At 41.4% G+C, this 26,983-nt stretch overlaps 1 protein-coding gene across 1 annotated transcript in view; it reads right to left on the bottom strand.

Moving 5' to 3' along the window:
- Window positions 1–759: 759 nt before the first annotated feature.
- Window positions 760–26,983, bottom strand: part of CNTNAP5 (contactin associated protein family member 5) — a 465,902-nt gene continuing 439,678 nt past the window's right edge. Inside the window, exons 22-24 of the mRNA XM_090046063.1 lie at window positions 21,796–22,014; window positions 13,606–13,677; window positions 760–12,779 (exon numbers count right to left, since the gene is read on the bottom strand). Coding sequence (XP_089902189.1) covers window positions 12,583–12,779; window positions 13,606–13,677; window positions 21,796–22,014 — 488 coding nt within the window. The 3' untranslated portion in view covers window positions 760–12,582. The remainder of the gene's footprint in view (window positions 12,780–13,605; window positions 13,678–21,795; window positions 22,015–26,983) is intronic.

The following is a 26,983-nucleotide window of genomic DNA, read 5'->3' as shown; positions in this document are numbered from 1 at the left end:
TGGTGCATGAAGAACAGGGGTTAGTGGGCATAACTAGTTTCTCAGTGGTGGTACATGCCTCCACCTGAGCTGATCTCAGCCTGTGAACCTTGTGGAAAACTATCCATCACAGCCTAAATAGGATAGGTCCTAAATCAGTATTTACTGTGTTCTGGTTGACAGAGTCAGATTTCAAAGAAGCCTAAGAGATTTAGAGGCTCAGGCACCATGCAAAGCCAATGATACTGGTTGCCTAACTTCCTTAGACTCACCGCTAGAATTATTGAGTCTGATCTGCTCATGTAGCTCACATTATAGATGTACGTGATGATGGCAGTGTATGCCACTGAATACCTCCATAATGTGTCATTGCATGAGAAATAAAGGATAAAAAAGGTGAGTCACAGTATTGGCTCACAAAGTATATACGACTAGAAAGCTGTCTTCAGGGGTGCTTTGTAACCTGAATATCTCCACATGTGATTTTTGTCCGCTGGACATATTTGCCCTCATGCATTTCAGAGGCAGATGTTGCAAACCAGCCTTAATTGACAGTCAGGGATGTTGAACAGTGATGAAACACCCTGTGACAGCACTTTTAGCAATGCTTAACATTGATAGATCGGAGTAGTGGGAGTTTCATCCTTTACTAGCGTCCAGGCTAAGCCTGTTGTTAGTGATGTTAAAAACGAAAATGACCGAAAATGCAAAATCCCATGATTAGCATTTTAAATGCCCATTTATCTAAGAAAAAACACAGCAGTAGGCTCTTGTCTTCCACACAAAATCATACAAAAAGCTCTTTTTTATTAAATATACATTATTTACAGTTTAAGTCGTTCTTCTGTACAACAGTAACCATAAAAACAAAAGAAGCTAAGGCTATCTTTTTTTAAATTCCCCATACAGTGTATTAAGACATGTTACGTGGTCTACAAAACTGTCTTGGACTGAGGCAACGTCCTGTGGAATTGTCTTTACAAAACCAAACAGTGGAAGGGGAAAACTAGACGTCCTCTTTTTTCTTTTTTTTTTTTACTGTAACTCAGAGACTGTTGTATTACTCTTAATAGACCTTTCTTGCCTTGGTATTTAAACTGAGCATCATTTCAAAGGATTTTGGTATCATTTGAGTAGAGCAAAGAAAAAAAAATGAATGAGGATGGCTCCATATCTATCTAGAAAAAAACATTAATATTACTTCTGAGATGATATATATATAGCCACTTTTCCTTTGCTTGGCCGCTCTTTGTCTTACCAAGGAAGGAAGTTTTCCTGTTCAGTATAGATTGATTTTCCATGTAAGATGCAATTCACCACAGCATCCTCGGGGACTGAATCCCATGAAACACAAAGACAAACTTCCACAGATGTCTATACATTTTGGACCAGGCCTGAAGCCTCCACAAAGTCCCAGAGGCAGTTTAAAATATACACAAAGGGCTTCAATGGGGTTATGCATTCTGTGTATTTCAGTAATGTTGAGAATTTCACCCCCAATTCCCTTAGGAGAAATGTCCTATTGCACTGAATGTAGGTAATGTTGGCCGTATTCGTGATTGAGAAATGTAAGGTCTTGACTTGAACTCACAGTTGTCAGGACCACCTCAGAGAAATCCAGCATTACCCTTGCCATGGGCTATCGGAGACTCAATCATAAGGCAAATTCATCCCTATGAAGCTCAACTGACCTCAGCAAACTTAACATCAGGAGTGAATCTAGCTTGGTGGGTTCACGCAGATTTCAAGACAGGAAGTGAATATGAAACTTGGTCTCTTGCTATCATTTAGATAAAAGAGACTACGTGAATAATTCATTGCAAGACACAGAGGTAACTTTGTGTAGCTGGATGCCTGAATCAACAAACCTGTTTGTTCTTTTTAACCCTGAATGTTAATGGAAGGAGCTTGGGTTCCTGATTAACTCACTGCATCTTGGGCTGTATGAGTGGCTGCTATTGTTTTTGTCTATACTTTACCTCAATAGAGACAAGACCCCTTTAATGTATGGCAGGTGTGCAATGACAAAAAGCACATCTGAAAATCTTTTGCCTTAATGATGCAAGCAGGAGGGGGCGGAAGGTCTAAAACTGGCATGCAGATGTAAGTAAATCATTTCCCATGCAGAATAACATTGGCACTGAATGGAAACCCTGTAGGAACATGATGTTAAATACAGCCCAAAGGGCAATGATTAGCATAGTAGGAAGTAGCTGTTCTGAGTATGTGAACAGCAACAGCCACCACCCCTAAGTGGGGAAAATAAAAGAGACAAATAAATGACAGGGGAGACACTCCAGAGGAGTGTCTGCACATCATCTCCATGCACCTGCGAGCATGACCCTGGACCATTCATGGCCCACGTACTTCAGCTTCACCTGGGCTGAATCCCAGGGATGAGGTCCCATAAGCTGGCCCTGAGCATATGCCAAAAGCACACTGGATTGTCTAAAAGTGTGCTGGGCATGGACTCAGCACTATCTTAAGGTGCCCCCAGTGGCTCGGTTCGGAGAGTTGACATCCCTGGAGCAAGAGCGAGCGGGCAGGGCATGAAAGCCATGTAGACACATCCTAAGTCAACACCATTATCTTGATCACTTATTGTCTGTATAGACTGTAAGCTCACTGGGGATATGGCACATCTTCAGTGATTTCAGTCGAGAAACCCTGATTTACAATACCATGTATGTGTGTCTTATTTAGCAAGGAACAAATTGCCGGCCCTTGGCAAAAAGACATACTGATTTCATTACTGGTTCCTAACACAATATTCCCCTTACTTTCCACCCTACTGATTTGAGTTCCCCAAATACCAACAAAGTAGTAATAAAAGAAAGCAAACCAAAACACCCTCCCACCCCCCAAAAATCCCCAAAGTGGATGTGTAGTGAGAACATCAAAGCAAAATGTTGCCTTAATCCTTCCTTAGCTCTGCTTGTGGCCACTTTGTAGACTTAGTACATTACAAAAGACGAACGACGAGCTTACAAACTACAATAGTTCACCAGAAAGTGTGCTTTTTTGTTGTTGTTTTTGTTCTCAGAATAATTTAGTGCAAAAGCTCACAAAAATAAATACCAATACATAGAACTATTAAAACTCCTATAGGCATGGCTCCAACTGAGCAGAAGGGAGGGCGTTGGGGGGGAGGGAAGCCACCCTGCCTTCCAGCCTGATATTTCCCATGATATTTCCCAGCTCCAAAGAAAAGTATGTTTAGCACTTCACATACCAAAAATACACGAGAGAGGACACGCAGACTGCATTGGGTGTCTGAGTTCTTGTCATTGGCTCCACGAAAACACAAGAAAGCCCAAAACAAAATTAAATGAACCACAGATTTAAACCTTATAGCTTTGTTATAAACTTGCTTTAAGAGCCTGAATAAGAACAAAGGGCACGAGGCATCTCCGCATGAAGTCAACTTGCATGGCATAGCAATCCTTGGAAGTTTTATCTAAGTAAATATTGATGCATCTCAGACAGTACTGGGAATAAAAGACTGATGCAAAAAGGGCAAGGAGGGGGTGCATGTTAACCCTGTTGTACTGGTGGCAGTCCTACAAAACAGTACTGACTTCAAGAAGGTTATTACAGGTTTTGTAGAATCATAGAGAATGAGGGTTAGAAGGGGCCTCAGGAGGTCACATCTAGTCCAACCTCCGGCCCAAAGCAAGACTAGCCCCAACAACATCATCCCAGCCAAGGCTTTGTCGAGTTGGGTCTTAAAAACCTCCAGGGATGGAGACTGCACCACCTCTCTGGTTAACCCCTTCCAGTGCTTTATTACCCACCTCATGCGGGTAGTCTAACCCAATCTTCCCTTGCTGCAACTTGAGCCCATTGCTCCTTGTCCTGTCATCTGCCCCCATCAAGAACAGTCCAGCTCCATCCTCTTTGCAGCCCCCCTGCAGGGAGTTGAAGGCTGCTATCAAATCCTCCCTTGGGACTAAATAAGCCCAGTTCCCTCAGACTCCCCTCACAAATCAAGTGCCTCAGCCCCAAAGCCATTTTCATTGCCCTCCGCTGGACTCTTTCCAATTTCTGTAGGGTGGGAGGTGATACTGGGCACGCTACTCCAGATGTGGCCTCACCAGTGTTGAATAGAGAGGAATAATCACTTCCCTCCATCTGCTGGCATTGGTGCAAGGGAAAGGAGCCTTTGATGTGAAGGCTGGTCATTTGATGTGACAAGGGAAGAAAGAAGCAAACAAAAAAGTGTAAAATGATGGCAATTTTCAAGCATTAGTTTGATGCCCCAGTAAAACTAAATATCCACGCTCCCAATGACTTTACCAGGAGAAGACTGAGCCACACATTAGATAGCCAAGAGGGGTGTTCATAAGGCAGAATCTACACATTCACCAAGCCCAACATCTAACTAAACTAAGGCATGTCTACACTACAAAAACAGCAGTTTTCTGCACTTGGTTGACAATAACAATGAAGGAAAAACAATGTGAGTGTAAATTTGGATGTGCTGCCAGAACTCAAGCTAAGAGATGTGTCCGGGGTTAAACTCAAGCTCCTAATCCAATTTAAAACTCAAATTACTTTATCTTAACTGCAGTTTTGTTTGACATTTGCTATCCCAGCGACTCTAGTCGTTACACACACTCAAGTTCAGAACACACTATCTCTCGGTGTAGACATACCCCCTATGGCCAAGAAAAAGAAGCTTAACTTTCTGAATTATATTTTTAAAAAAACCCAACCCTTTTAACTCTAGTAAATAATGAAAAGAAGATTGAATTTTCCTGTAAAAACAAAGAGAAAGCAACACAGGAATTCTTGCATCTGGAGATGTCACATTCAATATACACTTTCATTAGCATAATCTAAGCCGCTAGTTTGGTAGCATTGCCCTGTGCAACACTCACACTTGCCTCTATACTGTAAATTGCTGTGTCTTTCCTGTGAGATCCCCTGTACTTTTGATATATTCTGTTCAATTTAGGGCTTCTTTTGATCCATTTTATATGGTTTTAAGGTAGCAGATGAAATGTTCAAAATCACCCATCTGACTAAGATCTTTTTGGAAGTAACTTTGGGCCAAAGTTTCAAACATATGAGAGTACCCGAGATTCACACAGACATCTACAGGGATTTTCAAAGGCACCTCCCAACCAGTTTAGCTGCATAACTTCCAGTGAAATCATTCAGAGTTTGGTGTCTCATTTTAGACATTTCTGAAAACCCCAGTAGGCATTGATCTATATTGTTTGGTACCTAAATAACTTTGAAAATAAATATGACACAGGTTCCTAAAAGGAATTGGGGGAGGAGGTGCGAGGTGGACACGTTAACCCAGTTACACTGGTGTCAGTCCTACAAACAGTACCAATTTGAAGAGGGATATAAATGCAAATAAAACGAAATATAAATAAAAGTTAGTTGCCCAAACACTTGTCACAAGCCCTTTAGGTATCTATCTGCATCTTTACTGTTTCAAGATCTTTAAAACCAAGGTTCTTCATGGTTAAGTGACTTCTGAAAATGGGACTCAGCGGTGTGTAAGTCCTCTGTGTATTTAGCCCTAAGTGATTTAGAAACCTGATGTTCTAAAAACCAAAACTCCCAAACAAACAAAAAAACTTCTGCCCAGATGTTGCTGTCTATGCTAAGCTTTTCACCAGCAACATCCCATCAAATGCCTAAATGTCCCCCAGAGGCAATGCAGAGAACCACATCAAATCCAGATGCTAAAGCTACACAAAGCCTTTTGTCACATCCCAACTGCATCTGGGGCCATAGAGGAGACGTTACTTTGCCTATTTTATCTGCAAGATCTGTAGTCATAGTCAAACAAAAACAATCATTAAGAAGAGGAGATGGTGGTTGTGGTGTCTTTTGCCTTACGCCCAGTCTCTCAATGGTTCGAACACTTGCCTAGGATATGGTCTTCCAGGCCATGGTTACTCATTCCCTTCCCAATTTGTAGGAGGGATTGGGATTTGGGTCTCCTATCTCCCAGGGGACTGTCCTAAAAATAAGTCCATGAGATGAAAGGGTAAGCCCCCCTTTTCTCCTAGGTTTTAAAATTGTAATTGCCTAATCACACTTGCAACATGTCATTGAAATCAATGGGGATGTTTTGGCTGAATTAGGATTTGAGAACCTGGCCAATGTCTTCAAAATGGGAGTTGAGCTCACTTCATCATGACAGAAAGATGCTCATTGCCCTGCACAAGACCAGAATCTAACTGATCTTTCAGAGAAGGGTTAAACATCTTTGTACAAAATAAAGGGAGAGTGTTTTTAAGAAGAGATGATTTGCTTCAATATGATGTTTTTGAATGGTGACCTTTACCACTGTTTTTAAGTTTTAAAGCACTCATACTTCCTTTCTGGAGGGGTAGGAGGGAGCGTGGGCTGCCATTTAAGGTGGGCAGCAGCGTATCTTTCTTTCCAGTAAGGGAGTCCAGATAAGAATAGAGTTTGGAGGTATGTGGAAGTGTGGACTGAAAGACTGACTAGATGGTTCATTGTTCACTTGGTGGTGAATGTTTTTGCCACAGATTCAATTAGTCCAGTCCTGGTATACAACCTGGCTGATGTTATTGTTGTTGCTGAATATTGTCTTTTTCTAAAGCACAATTTTTTCTTTAAAAAAATTGACCAGGGTAGTAGTTTCCAAAAAAATCTGTGATATATATATATTTTTTATCAATGTTCTTAAAAAGGTACATTTTTATTCACAAAAGATGAGGTTTACTACTGACAATTGCTGTTTGGGTAAATAAAACAACGAAAAAACACTTTTTCATAACAGTTTGGGAAAAGCAGAAAAACTCTTGTGATGAATGGAAAATAGGTCTATCTTGAACCCTGAGCAATGGGAACATTTTAAAAGTGTTTACAAAATTATTCCCCCACTTTTTGACCAGCTCTAATTGACATATTAGTAAAGTGGATGCTAACTGCAAGGAAGGAAAACACATCCAAAGCAAGAAAAGGGGGAAATTAATTGTGAAGTTTACCTCTTATATTTGATGAAGCATATTTTGATTTCCTGGGGATTTGAAATGTGTCTTTTATTTCTTTTTAAAAGAATATAATACCATAATGTACAGCTCTATATGTACAAATATAGGTATCAAGCATTATATATTCCTACATGAACTAAACACATTCTTGACAAATTGGAGAGAGAACTGGTCAGAAATTAATAGGGTGTAGTTCAATAAGGACAAGTTCAAAATGCACTAAGGCAGGAACAATTAACTGTGCAAATGAAAAATGGAAGATGACTAGCTAACAGCAGTTCTACAGAAAAGGATCTAGGTATTTTTGTGGATAAAAAACTGAAAATTAATGTTAAAAATGTCACATTGTTATAAAAAAAGGATCTAATGTCTTGTCTATACATGGCCATATGGTGATGTGCTTTATTACTCCTGTTGGAAGTACTAAAGCATGGTGCAGTATGAGCAGTTACTGCACTGTGCATGCGGTACAAGGTAAGATTTTGCTGCTACGACATCGTAGCAGTGTGCTATACCGGGGAAAAACACCACTACGTTGCCATAGCTAGTGATCATATATAGATCCACCTGATCTCTATGTCGTCATGCTAAACAGTACTAAAACCTCAGCTATGTCCAATTTTGGGCACTGAACTTAGAAGATGTGGGCCAATTGGAGAAAGTCCAGAGATGAGAAGTACAAAGATGATTGGAGTCTAGAAAACATGATTTATGAGGAAAGACTAAAAGAACTGTCTCAATTTAGGAAAAAAAAGACAGGGGAGTGGGGGGACATGAAATGATCTTTAAATATATAACAGGTTCCTGAAGAGGTAGGTTCTAAATTGTTTTCCATGTCCTCTCAGGAAAAGAGAAAAAGTAATGGGAATAAATGGCAGGAAGAGGGATTTTAATTGGAGAGGAACTGGTGCAGACTACCAAGGGAGGTTTGGGTAGTCACATCATTGCAAGTTTTCAAGGACTGGTTAGATAAACATCAGAGATGATCCTGCCTTGGAGTGGGTGGATATGCTAGATGACTTCTCGAGGTTCCACCCTGCCATATATGACTACCTGGGCCTATTTATCTGTCCTTTATCGTAAGGTTAAATGAAGATAATAAGCAAAGTAATTGGATTTTAAAAAAATTGAAAACAAGGACACAAAAGCAAACCACCAGCAGCAGATCATCAAGGAATCTTCTGTGAAACACCTAAAGGACAACAAGATGATAAGGAGCAGCCAGCATGGGTTCACCAAGAACAACTTGTGCCTGACCAACCTGATTTTGATAGACTGTACGGGTGGGTGTAGAGCAGTGGATGTGATGAGCCTGAACTTTACAAAAGCTTTTGATACCGTTTCCTGCAACATTCTCATTAGCAAGCTAAGGAAACATAGACGAGGCAAAAGTATTGTAATGTGGATACATAACTGGCTGGATCATTATGCTCAATGAGTAGTCAATGGCTCAATATGTAGTTGGGGGCAAGTACCAAGTGGAATTCCCCAGGGGTCTGTCCTATGACATTGTTTAATATCCTCATTTATGATTTGGATGGTGGAATTGAGTGTGTGGTTAGCACATTTGCAGCTGGCACCAAGGTGGGTGGAGCTGCAGACACTCAGCAGGGTAGGGCTAGGATTGAGAATGACCTGGATAGACTGGAAAAATGGTCTGCAATCAATCAGATGAGATTCAACGAGGAAAAGTGTAAAATTTTGCACCTGGGATAAAATAACTGCTTGTGCAAATACAGACCAGGGGATGAATGGCTAAACTGGAATACTGCAACACAGCTAACATGTTTTGATGCTGATTAAGGTCACGATCCAGCAAAGTACTTAAGCACATGTCTAACTTTAAGCATTTAAATAATGTTATTGAAGTCAGTAACAGGAGATTACACTTCTGAGTCTGGCCTTATATGCATATAAATCTACTTGCACAGACAAATATCTTGGGCTAGCAATGTTTACTAGTTACAAATAGCCTTGCATTCTGTGCTGAGATGGGGACTCACTGGTTCTTTCCCTTTGCAATTCCATAAATATACACATGCATCCTTTATGATAATACTCCTGACAAATTGTCATGAAATTGGTGTGTATATTATACATACATGAGGGTGCAAGGTGTGAAAATGCATGTGTGTGCATACAGTGCCAGAAATGCCCCCCATCTCAATCTTAGTTGAATATGATCAGCATCTTATAGGTCCCCATTCTAGGACAGGAAAAACAGACATGTCTTCTCAGAGACTTGAATAATGAGATGATTTTGCTTTATTACTCAAACTTTGCCTTTCCCATCCATTTTATCACTGGATCTGCTTGGGGCTAGGCTCACTACATTTCCTTGTGACTTTTATGTCACAAAAAGAAAAAGAGTATGTAGCAGAGCACAAGGATGATTTATATCCGTTGTGTTGACCAGGAAAAAAATGCACAGTACAGTAATTTGTGGGGAAAATAATTTATCTGACTAACATGTGGATTTCCTCCTCCTCTCTCCATTATTCTTCACAGAAGCAATTAACCATGTTATAAATTAAAAGCACCCTCTTGCTAAGATCATTTAAATGAGATGACTGGGACAAAATCTTGCTGAAAATAGTCAGGGGAAATCTGGAGTCCAAAGAAACAGAAAAACACAATTTGCTCCTGTTTGTTTGTCTCTACAAAAAATATTTTATGAGAGAAGCCATTTGCCAAGGATCTCCTTGGTAGAAAAATTAAGTTTCAAGAAGGGATGCAGTTAATGAACAGGTCATTATGAGTTACGAAATACAAAGGAAATCCTGAATATTCAAACATTATACAAACAGCCACCATAAGGCATGATAGCTGCTGCTGTCAGGAATGGGGAAAAGTAGCCCCATCACTACTTTGAAATGGTCCCACATTGTAAAGCAGATGGGTCAATCCACTGTTCATTGTGTTGGCCAGGTTTTAAATTTTAACTCTCACCTCAAAGGATAGCCAGCCAGCCAAAGATGATTACAGTGCAATTTAGAGAGTTGAATATCAAGCCAAAAGGGTCTCACATTCCTCCTCTAAGCTAATGTCTTCTCTGAGGATAACCATAAAGCATCATTAAGCTGAGGGGCATTAATAAAATGTTTTTATTCCTCCCAAAAAACCCTACTGCACTTCTATGTGATCTGTGCAAGTCCCAGCCTGCTAGGCTAGGGACAGAAGTTACACATAAACCGGTATAAATGATCAGAAACTGGTTCAAATCTATAACACAAAAAAAGTTCACTGCACATAAACCACTTTCAGAATGGCCAAAATAGGTTTAAGATAAACCTGGATGGCTGTAGTATCAGACTTAACTGATTTAGTTTCAATCAGTTTATTGAACTACAGTCCCAAATCCCCTCCAGATTAAAGTTAAGTCACAGTCCCCCAGCATCCCAAGATACTTTGCACTTCCCCTGCTAGACCCCCCTTACAGGGTTGGTGAGCTAGCTTTGGCCCATGCTATCTGCTCCAGCCAAGCAGGGAGGCATGCTCTAGCACCCTCCAGCTTCTGTCCTGGGCCACTGCAGGCATGTGGCTGCATTTCTGGAATCAAAAGTGAATGTCTGTTTACTTGCTTATTGGTTCAGTCTACGCAGCTTAGACTAACCCACAAAGACTGAATTCAGCCGTGCGCTTTTTGACTGCCCATACTTAGCCTAAATGCTTTGTGCATCTACATTTCAATCTACGCTTTGTCATCAGTTTTGATCCTACATTGGATTTCATGAACTTAAATCCCTGTGGTCCTAAAGAAAACTGTATGTGGCTTGATAATGGTTTGGGACTTAGAGGGAATAGATCCTGGTATGGGGTTGAATCTTTTGAGTCTTCTCCAAAGCTCAAAGAAGACAAGAGGAAGATTTCCATTTTATGTAAGGATTGGAGCAGAACTTTCCACTGACACGTTCCTCAGGCTCCAGTCACACTGTCACTGTCTCTCAGCAATAATAAAGGAAGTGTGGGCACCATGCAAATGGATGCTGGGTTTAGGAAAACAAATGAGCAAGCGAAAACAAAATACTTCTGCAGGCGCAGCATTTTCCCATGTCACATTATGCAAGCAACATAGGGATTTAACACCATGCTTAGGGATCAGGAGCATCTACACATTCAATTAATGCACTTTATGTAATGTGCATTAAATATAATACCTCCATTGTGAGGTACTAGAAGAATATGCATTAGCCTATTTTAATGTGCATTAGCTAACGAGCACAGCTTTTGTGACACTAATGAAAATAAAAATAAACTAATGCACCTTAAACTGCATGTGTAGATGCACGCACTGAGGAAGAGTAAAGCTGGCCAGAATAGAGCCCATATGATTTGTTTTGCCCAGTGTCCCTAACAGGATAGAAAATAAATCTTTGGAAAACAAGAGGGAAGAAAAGAATTCAATCAAAATTCAGACCTTTTGACACATTCCCTTAAGACTTTTCCTTGTGAGTTTGCTAAAATGGCTTTATAGAAGCCACTTCAAGCATTTTCCTTAAACATAGCTTTGGGGCAAACATCTTGGTTTCTACAGACAAGAAACACTGTCCTTTCTATCATGCCATTTTTAAAGCAGTTTAATAACAGTTTGGGTTGGCTTCTTAACCATGAATCAGCATGATTTAGGTCACATGATAGGAGTGCTGTTAGTTTCCTCCTTAATTTGGTTGTGTGTTGCCCCGATAAGTTAAATGGTTGACTTCAGTACATGATCACCCGCTATATAATGTTAACTGGTGTATGCTGCACTTCTAAAGTTACAGACGAGTCATCAGAGAAATTTATAGAGCACCTAACTTCTAGCAGCTTCCTAAAACCCTTGAAGAGTCAAGCTACAATTTTCCATGCTTCATCTAAATTTATGCTAGAGTATGCTGGTTCTAAATAGCCAGCCTTATGAAACAGTGGTGTACAAGGTGCACTGGAATGGCATTCTAGCCAATGGTGTTATCCATATTCCTATTTTAAAAACATTTTTAAGCCTTAAAGTTACAGTAAAAGGACAGCAGGGTGGGGGAAGTAGTCTAAAGAGAAAGAAAACAATGCTTTTAATGCCATTCCAGATTCTCAGATGGTATAAATTGTCACAACACTACTGGAATCCATGGAGTTATGTCAATTTATATCTGTTGAAGATATAGCTGGTGCTTTATGACCGGTAGAAATGCACCAGGAAATGTTCTCATTCATTCCCTCTACCCTGTCCCGATAGCTGTAGTGCTACTTATTTAGCTACTTGACCTCTAGTTTATATCGCTCAGGTCAGATGCAAAGTGACGGAGGAAATGGCTCAAAAAAACCAACAACAAACCGAGAACCCCAACATAAGACTTGAGAAATCCAGGAATTTAAAACAGGCAACCATGCGTACATGTGTATCTTATTCTGTCTAGAGTATAACAGCAGGTCTCTTGAGTTTAAGTGCAACTGTGACAGGTTTTTGTGAAGAGAACGAGGCACTGTCGTTGCTGCCAATCTCTCCTGTGCAGGGTGGTCTCTTTCCATAAGAAATAAAGCTTGCAGAGAAATGAGTGTGTTTAAAAAAAAGGAAAGAAGGAAAGACAGAAAGAAAAGAGGCACAGGGGAGGAAAATGTGTAAAAGGATCAGGAGAGTCCATCAGATGAAATATTCCCGTTTGCACTCGCTCACTGTATTCTGCAAGTCAATATCAGTCTTAAAGGAGCGGTCAAGGTTTTCTGGGTATTCTTTCTCTTTTGCCTGGTTACTTCGATGCGTCTGTTTGTGCTGGTAGAGGAATCGACTCATGATGGCAACGATGCAAAAGATGATGAATATCACTACTGCTATTACACCTGCGGAGAGAGGAAAGGTAAATAAGGATTTGAAGGGAAAACACAAAAAAAGATTTCACCAGTGTTGGCTGGTAAATAGATCAGGATTTATCCACTTGTGGTGGGATTTTCAAAAGAAGGAAGTTTTATAAAGTTAACTACTGTCTCCAGTGACAACACGGTGAATCCCATGTTCTCCAGACCCCATGCCTTATGCACCTGCCAGTTCCCCCTTTGCTGCACTTTCTTCTTGTTACATTGCATTTTCATATAACTTGCATAGATTTGATCTGCAGGATGCAGGGGTTTGCCAAGCTCCAGTTGCCACAAAAAACAAGCATCAGATATAATATGCTGGGTTGAATCATCTGACCTGACTGTCAAATAAACATAGAAAACAATCTACGGAGGTATTAGGACCACTCATGAGGCAACAGGTGATGTGGTTTATAAGTGAGTCTTCATATGGCCTGAGGAATTCCATCACAGACACCAAAAAGGAGAGAGAGGCCAGAAGATAGATGAGCTCTGACCTCCATGGCACAGTACTAATCACAGAGTTATATAAACATTTGTAGTGTAGCCATGTCTCAGAAGGACAGGTGTTCTTTTGTATTTTATTAAAACATTTTTCAGTTCTTCAGGGTAGACTATCTTCACTCATTTTACCCAGTCCCTAGTTACATTGCATTTTGATTCTGATTTGAATCTTGGGATTCTGTTAAAACATAGTAAAAAAAGAGTGAGAAGACTATGCAGCTGAGTCGTCACTGGAAATACTCCCTATACATGTTTTTGTTGAAATATGTTTACATTATAGGATTTCCAAAAAAAAATTAAAGGTTACCTCCAATCACAGCGGAGTCACTTCTGACTGCATTGGTAAGCGGTTCCCTCTCATCTGTCTTCCCAAAGGGATCTGCCAATGATTAAGCACAAAACAAACCATTTTCTTTAATCAAGATGCTGGATTTTCTTCTGCACTTTGAAAGAAGGTATCCGCCATGAGTTTTGGTCAACCTTCAAAATACACGGGGTGGGGATTAGAGCATTTGATCAGTCCTCTTAAAAGCTGGTGATCACAGAACAAGATCCTTATGCATTTTCAAGGACTAAGCTATGTGAGCTATGGATAAAAGAGGGAAGGAAGGGCTTTGTTGCACAATGCCAGAACTCTGAAATATTAAGTACTAGTGCTAGCTTGCGTTCAGAGCAGTCACACATTAAGGCTAAAAACGTTATCTAACTTTCCCCACCTGCACAGCTGTGACTTGCTATGAGAAGGCTGGCAGGGGGAGAGGGATCACGAAGCTGGGGGGAGAAAGTTAATGGGACGGGGGCTAATAATGAAATAGGAGGTGGAAAGGAAACAGGAGTGGGGCAAAGGAGGTAAAAGGAAGTCAGCCAGCCACTTAAAGACAAAATAAAAATAAATTAAACAAATTAAAAAGAAATGAAGAGGAAGTAAATGGAAGAAGGTCTTATGCTTTAATAAATTGGGATTTGGTGTTAGGGTGTGAGGGGTGTTGGCTGTGCTTCCTAAGGTGTCTGGGAGGTGAGTGTGGTGAGGGAAGGTACTTTTGGAGGACCTCCTGCCCCTGCCCTGGGAAGGAAACCCCATCTCATGGGGACCCAATCTGGCCCCCTACCTTGTTCCCTGCTACCCCCACTGAACCCCAGGCCTGGACCCTTCCCTGCCCTGAAACCTGGATAGCTGGCATGTGCTTTGCAGGTTGTTTTCATGGGGTTGCACCCCTGGGAGTGGGAAGGTCATATTCCCAGGGGTGGGAGGGGGGTTGGCTTGGTGTCAAAAACCACCCCCTGGGCAGTAGAGGTCTGGAGGTGGAAAGTTTGTTCACATACAACAGGAGGGTGGAAAAGGGGACACTACAGCCTGGGATGCTCAGCTTGGGTGGCTCATCCGTGGGGAGTGCCCATACATTAACGGACCATAAACTGGGTAACACGGATCAGAGATAAACCTGCCCTGGAGTGGCATAACTTTTAGCCATCTAAACTGTGCTTAAAACTAGTTTCAGGTGTTAATGTGTGCAGAATCCAGGGGTTAAGAGCTCCAGGACATGCCTAAAATGAATATGTAACAAGGCCTTAAATACTTAAAACCAACACTGTAGATTGCTACTCGATGTACCTATTGGGGATGATAGGAAGATATGTGATTCAGGAAGTCTGTTGATAGCTGGTCTCAGCTCTTACAATTTTATGATGACAAAACAACCGTAGCAAGAACCAGCAAGAAAAATAAAGGAGATGGATACAGGATGTGCAGGACAGATTCAGTAGGGAGACGCAGTAGCTGAGTGAGATTGGGATGGGTTTGGAAGAGTTGCCTGTCTACAGGGGAGGGTGGTTGAATCCTTGCTCGACATAATACCTTTAAGTTAACAAAATATTGCATTTATCTGCAAGCTTTTGGGCACGCACATCATTCATCAGGCATAGGAGAGATTAGAGGTTGTAAAAGTTCTCCTAGGTAGAAATGAAAATACATATTTTCATTTCTACCTAGGAGAACTTTTACAATCTTTGCTCTCTCCTATGCCTGATGAAGGGTGAGTCTGCCTGAAAACCTGCAGATAAATACAATAATGTGCTTGCAAACATCTAGTTGGTCTAATAAAAGATATCACCTCTTCCATGAGTTTTGATTCCCTTTGCCTCTAGACCAATATGGCTACAACCTGAATACCTGTAAGTTAGGCCCTTTCTGATCTTCCACCATCAGTTGCTGTAAGTCCTTGTGGCTTGTGTTTCCTCCCTCCATTCCCATTCTTAAGCTACCAATCAGTCACCCGTCTTTGAAAGCTGGGAACCATGAGAAGGAAGATTGCCTACCATGGCACATACAGTCAGCCTAATGATTTGCGTTAGATGAAATATAAATCTTTGACATTTGGGAGAAATATTGTTCGGAACCAAATTCCTCTATCCAACCATCCTTAAGTTCGGTGCTGTTCATGGCTGGTTCTTCTTTATATCAAAACACAAGACCTAACACACCACACTTTGTGAGCATCAAATTCAAATCCAGCTTAAGGGATAAACCCTGTCAGTGGAGCTATGATAAATCGCACAAGCTGTGTGTTTCACATCTGCCATTAGCTCTGGATGTGAAACCTCTAGGCCTCCTTTACCATCCTATCATGACTTCAGACTCACCTCAGCCTTTTCTCTACTGAAGCTTCCATTGCAAAGCTATGGTTTGCTTATTTTAAGCCTTCAAGTTACTATATATACGTTTCACTCAGGAGTTAGGTCTGACTATATCAGGTACATGTTTTATTGCATTGTCAGGTTGCTCTTTTCAAGTGTGAGATATGGAGACCTAAACAAGAAATGCAAATTGCTGCAGAGACTGGCTCGGTAGTTAAACGGCACCTCGTTGCTGAATGAAATTTTTCATTCAGACAGCTATAGATCCTTTCGCTGTCTGTGTGTTTGGACCGTGATGAGTCTGTGTCTTCAGCTATATTGGTTTTCACTGTCTGTGTCCACAAAGCACTCAATTCTGTTATGCCCTGTGCATTTAGTCGGTCATGCCAGTGCAACTTGAATGCAGTGGTTACTACTCATAACCCATTTGCACTGATGTAAATGGCTGTGCATATTGCAGTGCAAATGGATAAGAAGGTCCAGGAAGTTTCTGGACCAGGAGTCCATTTTATAGAGGAATCGATCTCTCCTCTTCTAAATAGGCATTTGCAACTCAGAAATATTGGGGAACCTGCAGTTCTACAGTTGGCTGATATTCAGGATGGAGACAATCATGGAGAGGACTTCTGGATCCTGTGGGATGGCTTACGGAAGTGTGTACCAACAGAAGGAAGGGTCACATAAGGGTAAGTCACCCATTGTGGGGCTAGGGCATGGTAGTGGAAGCCACCATGTCTTCATTGCAACTACCCTCTCTTCACTTGCCCAAAGATTGGGCATCTAGATATGCCATCTCTCACTCACAGGAGAACTTGAAAAACTCAGATTTTTTATTGATCAGAAATAGTTGATTTCTAGATACAGGAGTACCTGCTTCAGCTAACTTTGCACACCTTGGTTGCTGAAGTCAGTAAACTTTACAAAATGATAACGACTCACGGCCAGGTCACACATTACACTTAGGATGTGTTAACCGCACATAGGACACAAGCAGTTTGCTCACTGAAGCAGCAAAACACGTGAACATATTTTACTCTAAAAGCCGTGAACAAGTTTACTTTTTGGCCATCATTACCTGAAGAAAACCAAAGCAAGCCACTGGGGATGCAGAGGTAACTTTCAATTTCTTGCACTTGTTTAATGCAGTTTTATCTACTTCAGCATGCAGGTCGACAGACCTTAAAAGTTTCTAAGAATTATGTTTTGCCCAAGAACTAAAATCAGGATCCAGGGCGAGGAGGTGTTTGTTGCAGAGAAGCAGATGGCAAGTGACAGCACAACCTTCCCCAGCGGGATCACAGTAAATTCTGAAGCCAAGAAAAAACAACACCGTATCTCATATGAGACTTGAATAGGATGTTCTGTGCCTCTTAGATATGACCCCTGAGACTACGGTATGAAGACAACTGGCACCAGAGGGCACCTCAGCAAAATGGGGACGTGCCATGTCTCACATGCCTTCCAGAAGCAACATATTTTTGTACCGATAGATTATTTACATATAGATTAAGTAGTTTTTGCATTATGAAAGTCTTCAGTATGCACAGTTTAAATACACAAGACCCAGATCCTCAGCTGGTGTCAACTGGCTGAGGATGTGGACAAGCGCTGTGAAAAAAAACCAACCCAAAACCCGACACTTTCTGTAAAACAATATGTGATCATACTGTGATGTTTGTAGCAGCTTAATAGAGCTGACACGGTTTTTTCAAACATCAAAGTACATTTTGCAATGGCAACTACTGTGTGTGTTTATCAATCTCAGCATGCGAGGAATGACTGATCTGTGGAACTCCATAAAACATCAAAATCCCATATCAAATATTTTAACCATAAAATGTATGCATGAATAACTCAAGTATATCTAAATGGATTTTGAACAAGGCTTGTTAAGAAACTTACCTAGAGATCTAATAAATGTTCCAAGTTTGAAGAAAAGTGCTTCAGTTATTCTGACGTTATGATCACTGAGCACTTTTATTTATTTATTTTTTTGGAGGAAAAAACACTTAAATAAAGTAAGATTTCCTGGCAGGTTGCTTTGATGTAGCTGAGCAGAAGAAAATGGGCAGATGCATGGGCAATTGAGTTCTGCATTTGATTTTTTTTCTGTTCAGATATGCAGAGATGATAAATTTATAACTGATAAATTGAGGGATTAATAGCAAAGTCGAATGGTCAGCCTTATTTCTATCTCCCTGTGATGGCTTCAAAAATACGGTCTTTTCCCAGATCAGGATAATGTATATGTAAATTATAACAAAATATAAGGTAAAGCAAAGTGCAGTATCTTACAGAGCAAGGTACACATTACTTATACTACAGGACATACAGAGCAATCATCTATTTTACCGCTTGAGTGTGTGACATGTAGTTTTCAGGTGTTTTCATCTAATATTATTCTACTTTGCCTTATGTGAAGCATATGTACACAGCTGACCTTAAGCAGCTACATTTTTACCTACCTACCCAGGCTTGTCCTGCTGCTCATTCTCAGCATGATTCACGAATGCCCTGGAAAAATCTACGTGCACTTTGCTCCATTGCAATTCAGTTGCATTGTAAACACACAGAAACGCTGCACAACCCCAGCAACTGCAGGTGGGTGTAAATCCTGATTAGCATATATCTGATGCTGAACTGAGACGGGGCGAGGGCTGTTGGTACCCAGTGACCTAGTAAGCAGACCCACTATCTAGGATAGGAGAGACATGGGGCACCTGGGTTATAAACTAACCTCTCCCTACCCCAGGGGATTTGAAGCCTGATCTCCCACATCATGCAGCACTAACACAACCACATACAAGGCAGCACTGAAAGCACCTTCCCATTGAAGCAAGGCCACTAGGAAGCCAAAAAGGAAAGCAACCTATAGAGAGAAGGCAAACAAACAAGAAACCTGGCCCTGTGGTTCAAGTAGGTAGTTTCTACTTTGGATGTGAGCCCTTGCATTCATTCCTGGTTGTGTGCATTTTGCATGGCAGAGTCATTGATAAAACTGCACCAACAGCACTGGAGTCTTTCCCATACTGCTTCTTCATCTACTTGGAAATTCCCAGCTCTGGTAGTGGGATACTTGCCCAGACTATGCTATTTGGAAAGTTTCGGAGAGGTAGTCCTCATTACACTATATACACGACCCGATGTGTCTAACAGGAAAGCCTGTGGGCTTGTGTTTGGGCAGGGGAAAAGCCAGCATGGTAGATAGCTCATGACAAACTCCAAAGTTTCTGATTTTTCTCTGAGAAAAATAAAGCGCTTCATGTGTCCAGCGCTCTGCCGTGTCCAGCCCTCTGACTAGCACACTGCACCTTATGGGACATCGACTTTGTGACTCAAGACTTGCAAATCTCTCCTGCGCCACCTCTCACCACACACCTGCTTACACAAGAGGGAGCAAGGGACACACTACAAACAGGTGTTCAGACCACTCTGTGCACTGCAGGTCAGAGTCCCCTTCAGCTTGCACTGATGCAGCTCTGGTGGACCCGTTCTCTCTCTCGGTCTTCAATATGCGATTCAGAATAGCACCATGGCTTACATGCCGCGACCCCCAACTAGATACATCACTGTACCTGGTATTTAAGGAGTCATTGAGTAAAAATGCATACGTCTCAGTAAGATCTATAAAACAAGTTTGTTTTGAATATGGAGATTTTATTAAGCGTTGATTAATCCGGCATTAAGAAAAAGTTGACGCTGTTTTCAGCACAAAATTGCAGACCCAGTATAATGCTTTCCCTACGGTCCTGCATTTTCAGATATCATTGTGCCTGATTAACCTTAACTTTTCATTGCGTCAACTTAACTGCAAAGTTTAAAAGGGCAAATCCTATGCCATTCTAGCTTACAGTTTGAACTCCCTTCTCGAGACACAGGGCTTTCCCTAGACTGTCATCTTCTATGGATGGCAGGGATAGATGAGAGCAAAAATTGGCTACTAAAGCAAAGGAATGGAGGAAGAATGTGTGTACGCTCATAACCATACACACCTAGCATTTTGCTGTTAAGAAGCCATGCTTCTTCCCTACCTCACAGAGGCATGAGATAATTTAAAGGCAGGGGGAGGGCGAGTGAAGCACACATAAATTGGAATCCATTTCCCATACAGAGAGCAATCATCATTCCTTTTCACAATGCCAGGCTCTAATGGCATCATTTGTTTTCTGTTGAACACCATGGGTAGAAGCTGAAGGAAATGGGGATTTGATGCAAGTGCATATGTCACGGAAATGGTATTAGGATATAAAACACCGGAAGCTTTATTAGTTACCCAAAGGGGAGAGAAAGTGAACTCGTGGTTTGAGGAAGATTAAAAGAACAAAACAAAACACAACCCGTTCTGTTTAATACCCCTTTCTGGTCATTAGGATTTCTCTATATCCACAAGTGACTAAAGCAGCAGCGAGTGTGTCCCTGTCTTCACTGACTGAACTACCAGCTGCTCTCTTCTCATTCGCTGCATACAAACACGCATAGACAAGCCACTTAAAATTCTCAGAGGGCAGCTGCACGATTGCAAAGGATGAACGAACTGCTGGGATCATCTGCCAGGATCATTCCAGTGACATGCCTTCCATTTAACCAGAGGGCATATGATACAAATATCCAGCCAAAGACACACGCAGATAAGAAGTTTCTATCAGAAACACTCATGCATTTCCACTACTTAGAGCAGAACCGTGGTTAGTAGGTGGCATGGCTAGTATATGGTAGTACCTGGCTGTGGGGCGTATGCCGGTACAGTGGTTGTCAACCTGTGGTCCGCAGACCTCCAGGGGTCCACAGACTATGTCGAAGGGCTATGAAAAAGGGCTATGATCAATCAAAAGTATGGGAATACCCACAATTACAATTCAAAGGGGTCTGGCACCTCCATTCAACCTTTTGTTAGGGGTTTGCAAATGAAAAGAGGTTGAAAATCACTGAACCATGGTGCCACACTGAATGGATTGCTTGTATTGGCAATGCCATTCCCGCGTTTTGGAAATGCAGCTTGGACTCAACCTTTGGGACTCAGGCTTTGTTCTCCTATAATGTCACGTATCTCTATTTTCAGGCAATGCAGGATATTAAACATTTGCTTTAGGTGCCTGGGGGATGTGCAACTGGAGAGACGTTAGCTGTATATTCACAGAATCATGGGTGGAAGACAAGGGGGGCTGCAAGGGACCTCAGAGGTCACCTTAATCAACCCCTGCTCAAAACAGGATCATCCCCCACTGAACCGTCCCAGCTAAGTGTCTGTCGAACCTGAATTTAAAAACTTCCAAAGATGAAGGTATACCACCTCTCCATCTGTGCCAGTGCTCAAAACCCCTCATATATAGAAAGTTCTTCCTAACGTCCAGCCTAAATCTCCCATGTTGCAATTTCAGGTCATTACTGCCTATCGTTTCCCCAACAGACACAGAGAATAGTTGATCACAATCCTCTTTATAACAACTCTTTTTGCATTTGTGGAACATCACCATACCCTTCCTCAGTCTTCTCATCTCCAGACTAAATCATCCAAGATCTCCCAACCCCTCCTGCTAGCTCATCTTTTCTAGATCTCAAATCATTTTCATTGCTCTCCTCTGGGCTCTTTGCCATTTGTCTATACGTTTCCAGAACTGGACACCATGCTTCAGGTTAGGCCAATGCTAAACAGAGAGGAATATTTATTTCTCATGACCTGTTTACAACCCTTCTGTTAATACAACCCGTGTACTAGGTTATTATAACAGAGAGAAGGCAACTTCCAAATCAAGCTTGTTTTCCACTATCACAATTACATTAAGTGCAGGAGGGGAGAAGGTGGAACAGATGCTGACCTCTGAAACAGAGATTAAACCCAAGCCTAATTTTTGCAGGGACTTACCTGATGAAGAGTATACTGTCGTGACTGTGTTCACATCAGCCTCTATTATGGATCTACAACTGGATTCAGTCAAGGTGCCCTTGACAGTCACAGGAGCGATGCTGGGATGTCTCAAGGCGGCCTTCAGGGGAGCGATATGATTGTACCGGACAGATGACAGGCATCCAATAAAGCCATAGGAGTTTGCCTTTGAGATGTCAGAATCGAGTCCCAGACTATCTGCAACAGACCATATAACAAGAAGTGGGGTTCAAATGTGGCTCTTTGAGAGTTTTTCGTCTCCTCCAGATGTTCCCACCCAACTCATCTCACTCAATCACATCTATTTGCTCTTTTACTCAACTCTTGAAGAGGGAGACACTTGCTTTCAGCTCATCCATCGAGTGCCCCACCTTCCCACAGCAACCTGCATGGCTTATAATGAATGAAGCTGGCTCATGCATAAATTGCTTCCTTCTCCTTCCTCCTACCATTTTTTCTTGCCTCTCTGGGAAGCAACTAAAAACACCGTGAGTACTGCCATAATTGAGCAACGATGCTTTCCATAGGGTCCTGACTGCTGGAAGCTGTAGGAAGAGAGGGGCAGGGAATAAATCATCCTGGATATACCCTACTTAAATATTATCCCATTAGCATCTGTGCCACTGTGAGAAAGAGAAGACTGAGCTATATGGGCCTATGATATGGTGCAATATGGTCATTGTTTTGGCCTTATATACAATTTTAAAAATTCTTATTACTTACAATATATTTTACCAGCAGTGTTCAGTTTGACAAAAATGGACAAGACTTATTAGATCATCTGCTCTGCTTACTGATCCAATAGTGAATTATTCCCTAATGTATATTATTTAATACGTCGTATCATCTCATGTTGACTATTTTGCATCCTTGAGCTTCTAACACTACAATGATTCTACAGTCTAGGAGGTTGTTCAACCTACTCACTTGTCACTGTTATTGTTTGTTTTATTGGTTATTCCTAAAAGCTCAGGTCAAGGGGCCTAGGCTCCGCTGTCCTGGGAGCTGCACCACCGATCTGAGGACCGCTGGGGTATCTACAAATTAAATATCCATTTCTGTGTCCTTTCTCAAGCTGCAAGAGAAATAACTTGACTAATCCATGCATTTGTGTTTAAACTTGTCGGAAAAAGCCAGTTCAAAGTCCACACAAAGTCACACAATGCAGGGAGGCTCAGAGGCATTTGAGAAAATCAGTAAAGGATAGCGACGTTGCATTCTCTTTCTTAGGATTCCCTTTTTATTTACTTCCCAAGCACTGCAATTCGCCCTGCTTAGAGGTCTGTGACTCAGTATAATTCATCTATCAAGGTCAATCAGAAACAAAGCAAAGCAGAGTAAAAATAGTTGTTGAGCAAGGGCCCAATGATTGTTCAAGGTTAGAAATCTTACCTGCAGGCAGTTAGAAACTCATGGTTTATAGCACTGGAAATCTGGATTCTTTCCCTGTTCTCCAGTTTGTTATGACACATTCAAATTGCAAGGCAAATTATGACACATTCAAATTGTAAGACAGTGGTGTGACAAAATGGTGCTCTCAGATGCACACCCTGAGTTTGTGCAAGCCTTCTAACCCCTGACTGCTGAACGGGTCCACCCGGGTTATTAACTTGCCCAGAAATTATGATTTGCAATTTGGCAAAACAGCAGAAGAATGAAAGGAAATTGGGTCTAAATAAAAGACAATTTTGTATTACAAAGAAATATGGTATTAAAAAGAAACTAGTATACAAAAAAGGAAAAGGAAACATGGCATAAAATGGCAAAGGGTATCAAAAAGCAAAAGTGATCAAATGCTTTGACAATGAGTATGGTAAAACAAAACTGATAAAATCTATACCCTACATCCAGAAACTTTATAGGGCTGTGAAAATGTTGCTGTGAACTCCTATAAAAATCTTCTGGGATCAACCTCCCTCAGTTACAGCTAGCTCCATCAACCAGGGACTCACCGAGATCCCCCTTTCTAGTCACCCTAGAAGGAGTTGAAAGTCTTTCCTAATCAGACTGGAGGAGATGCATTATTGGGAAAGCCACCAAGTAGCAGTCCCCTCCTAGATTCAGTCGTGGATCCCCAAGTGACTGAACCATCCCCAAGTGACTGCAAGTAGCGAGTAGGAAAATATTGATCCCTTCCTCGTTTTTGCACTCTTCTGTTTTATACACGTGTTGTGAAAATGTCTGAGAGCTTATAAAACGCTGAGTGGAAGTCTGGGAAATCATCATCTCAATGTGTTTGGGTCTTGAACATGAGACACTATTGTGCACAATTTGCAACAAGTTGAGTTGCCCAAATTCTTGTGGTCAGCACAGTTTAATATTAGCCATTGATAAAAAGCACTTCTTTACAGGATGACATATTCTTATGTACATGTATTATGAGATGGCTTTAATTTCACCACCTCACATTATCATTTCCAGAAAAAAAAACACCCTCGTTTAGTACGGAGGATGGGAAAAAAGGTGAGAGAGTCTGTTCCAGTAGCAAGGGTCAATCTAACATCTCTTAATTTTGTGCGCTTGAGTGTGCTACCTAAAAACGTTTTGATGAAGTTTTTTAGTATGCAGTTTTGTTTGTTTGTTTGCTACAGAGCTGAAATGGCTGAAGACTGAATTCCACATTGCCCTGTGCAAAATCAAGTTTATTTTCTGCTGAAGGGGACTTTTTAACCCACTTTACTTTTCCCCGAGCCTGAGGAAGGGTGCATATGCCCAAAAGCTCGCAAAGAAAGATAATTTTTTCAGTGTGATTTCTTACTTGGTCTAATTAATGGTATCATCTCTGAAGCAAGAGTTATAGAGTTTTGCATTTCTTTTTGTTTCAGACCAACACGGCTACCAAATACATCCCATGTTACCCTTTGGCACTTATGGATGCCGATCATGGCATGACAGTCAAAGATGGATTTAGAGGAGAAAAGCTTAGTAATTAGCTTTTGAGTTTCTGCATGAGAACACATGACACCTAACTGTGGCTGTTTCTTAGCAACTCCATGTGTAAGTGTGAGATCTCACTCGGAGGGCTTGCTTTGCTGGAAGGAAGTATGCCATAACGGCTCAATCTGTAACGGGTGCCACTATAGCAATTGTCACATGGCCAAACTGTAGGTGCAAAAACAAGCATATGCAAAACTTAGTCAGAGGCACCAAGAAAAATTATATGCAAAAATCTAGAACTCTTGGCTCAAAGATGATACGTTTTACTAAACCAACTAAGAAATAGCAAAAAAAACCCCCCAAACCTGTCTTTTTCTGCCAGCTTTCAGGCTCTCACACCTGAAAATGCTAGTATTGTTCTCCAAAAGAGGATTGGGGAAGGAGTTCTCAAGGGAAGCACGTTTGTCTTCAGCGCTGGAAAAACTCCTGGCCTTCACGAACGGACTCTGGCCTTTCTGAAGCCGTCCGTGTACAGAAAGAGAACCGGAAGATGAAGGAATTAAACGTGGTAGGCCATTCACAAAATACATCACTGGCTTGATACTTCTAAAGAAAACTTCCAGAAGAAATAGAGAAATGTTGATTCAGAGCACTTTCCATCTTCACAGAAGTCAGAAACCCCTCCACTCAGTAAACATTGCCAACTTTAGCATTTCCTGCTTCTTTGCTGTCTCCGACGAAGGAGATGGACATATCTTATCTTTTAGCACCAAAATATTCAGTGTGTTTACTTCATTTCCTTGGTATCAAAGGGAAAACCCAAAATTTCTTTTTCATGGTAACTTGAAAAACTTACGAGACATTACATGGCAGGTTTATTACTTATTTTGAAATTCATATGAATTTCAAAGGGGAGAGGGGTGGTTATTTGCTTCGGGGACTTAAAGTCCCCGGTGCTGCTGCCATGCTCCAAAATGCGGAGGGAGGTCTGGTCATGCCCTCGTGCTCACTTCAGATCCAGCCCAGCACATACGCACGCAGCTATGAGAACAGCTGACTGAGGGTTGCAAATGGACTCTCCATCACTTGAAATCAGGAACAGCTGGCTTTCTAAAGGACATGCCAGCAAAAGTTACTGGACTCAATTACTCTATAATACTAAGGCTTGCGCTATGGGGGACTTCAGATGAGAGGACTAAAACTGTCCCTTCTGACCTTAAAATCTGTGAATCCTCCAAAGCATTTGTTTGACTCGGTAAATTAAGCCCATGCAAACGTGGTGCTCCAGTCTCGCTTTCTGCCATTCCTGCGCTGCACATTTGTTCTCAGTCCCTCAAATTAAGTCATGCAGTACGACTCCCGTGTCGAGGGGCAGAGGAGGAAGAGAAGGAGTCCATCTTCGATTTGCCTTGCTCAGCTTGTGAGTAACTTAGCTGTTCTCTCTCATCAACTTGACTTGTCCCATGCATTTAAAATGCACAATTATTCAGCCGTCTCTGTTGGCTTGCACATTAGTTGGTCTGTGCATTCGTTCTTCTGATTATGGATTAAAGTGGCTGGCTTCTAGCTGGATCCTGGTGTTCACTCTTTGAACGCAATTCAGCAATTCACCGCTCCCATAAGCTCGCATTGTTCTTGCTCTCTTGCCATTCTGACTTCTATGTATTTACAAGGACTTCCTTTGAAACTGGGGATTTGCTTTTAATATTGAGTTACTGATTTTTAGGATTCTTACGACGATTTCAGCACCTTTTATCTGCCGAACCATACACGATTTCCATTTTTATCTGCATTATAACAAAGCGGCCGTTTTGTACATCCCTTCCACACATTACACACCTGAAGTAAAACCTGAAATAGGACGTGCATGCACCAACTGCAGAGACTTCCTCAGCCTGATGAATGGTTTTTAAACCTGAAAGCTTCCTAAAAAATTTTTTCCAACTTTTTAAGCTGGTCTAATAAAAGGTATCAGATTCACCCACAGAACCTTGTCTGCCTGTGTCCTTAGACCAACACGGCGACAACCTACACCCCTTAAATATATACTGCAGTTTGAAGTCCAAATGCCTCCATGATGGAGTTCACTCTACCTGTAAGTGAAATACAGCCACCTGTACGGTACAACGTCTGAGCTGCTTCCCAGTGCAAAAGCGAATTAAAAAACGGTACAGGACAATGTGAATATTATGGCTAATTGAAATTACCTGTGGGAGCTTTGGCAGATGTAAGCTGATTAAGCAATGAGTATTTCAGTGGGACACTGAGATTATTGATCTGAACTTTGACA

The sequence above is a fragment of the Crocodylus siamensis genome, chromosome 4, assembly GCF_052110815.1.
Source record: "Crocodylus siamensis isolate JL-2025a chromosome 4, ASM5211081v1, whole genome shotgun sequence".
NCBI lineage: Eukaryota > Metazoa > Chordata > Crocodylia > Crocodylidae > Crocodylus > Crocodylus siamensis.
The sequence above is the reverse complement of the archived record's forward strand: the minus strand, read 5'-3'. Positions and strand labels throughout refer to the sequence as shown.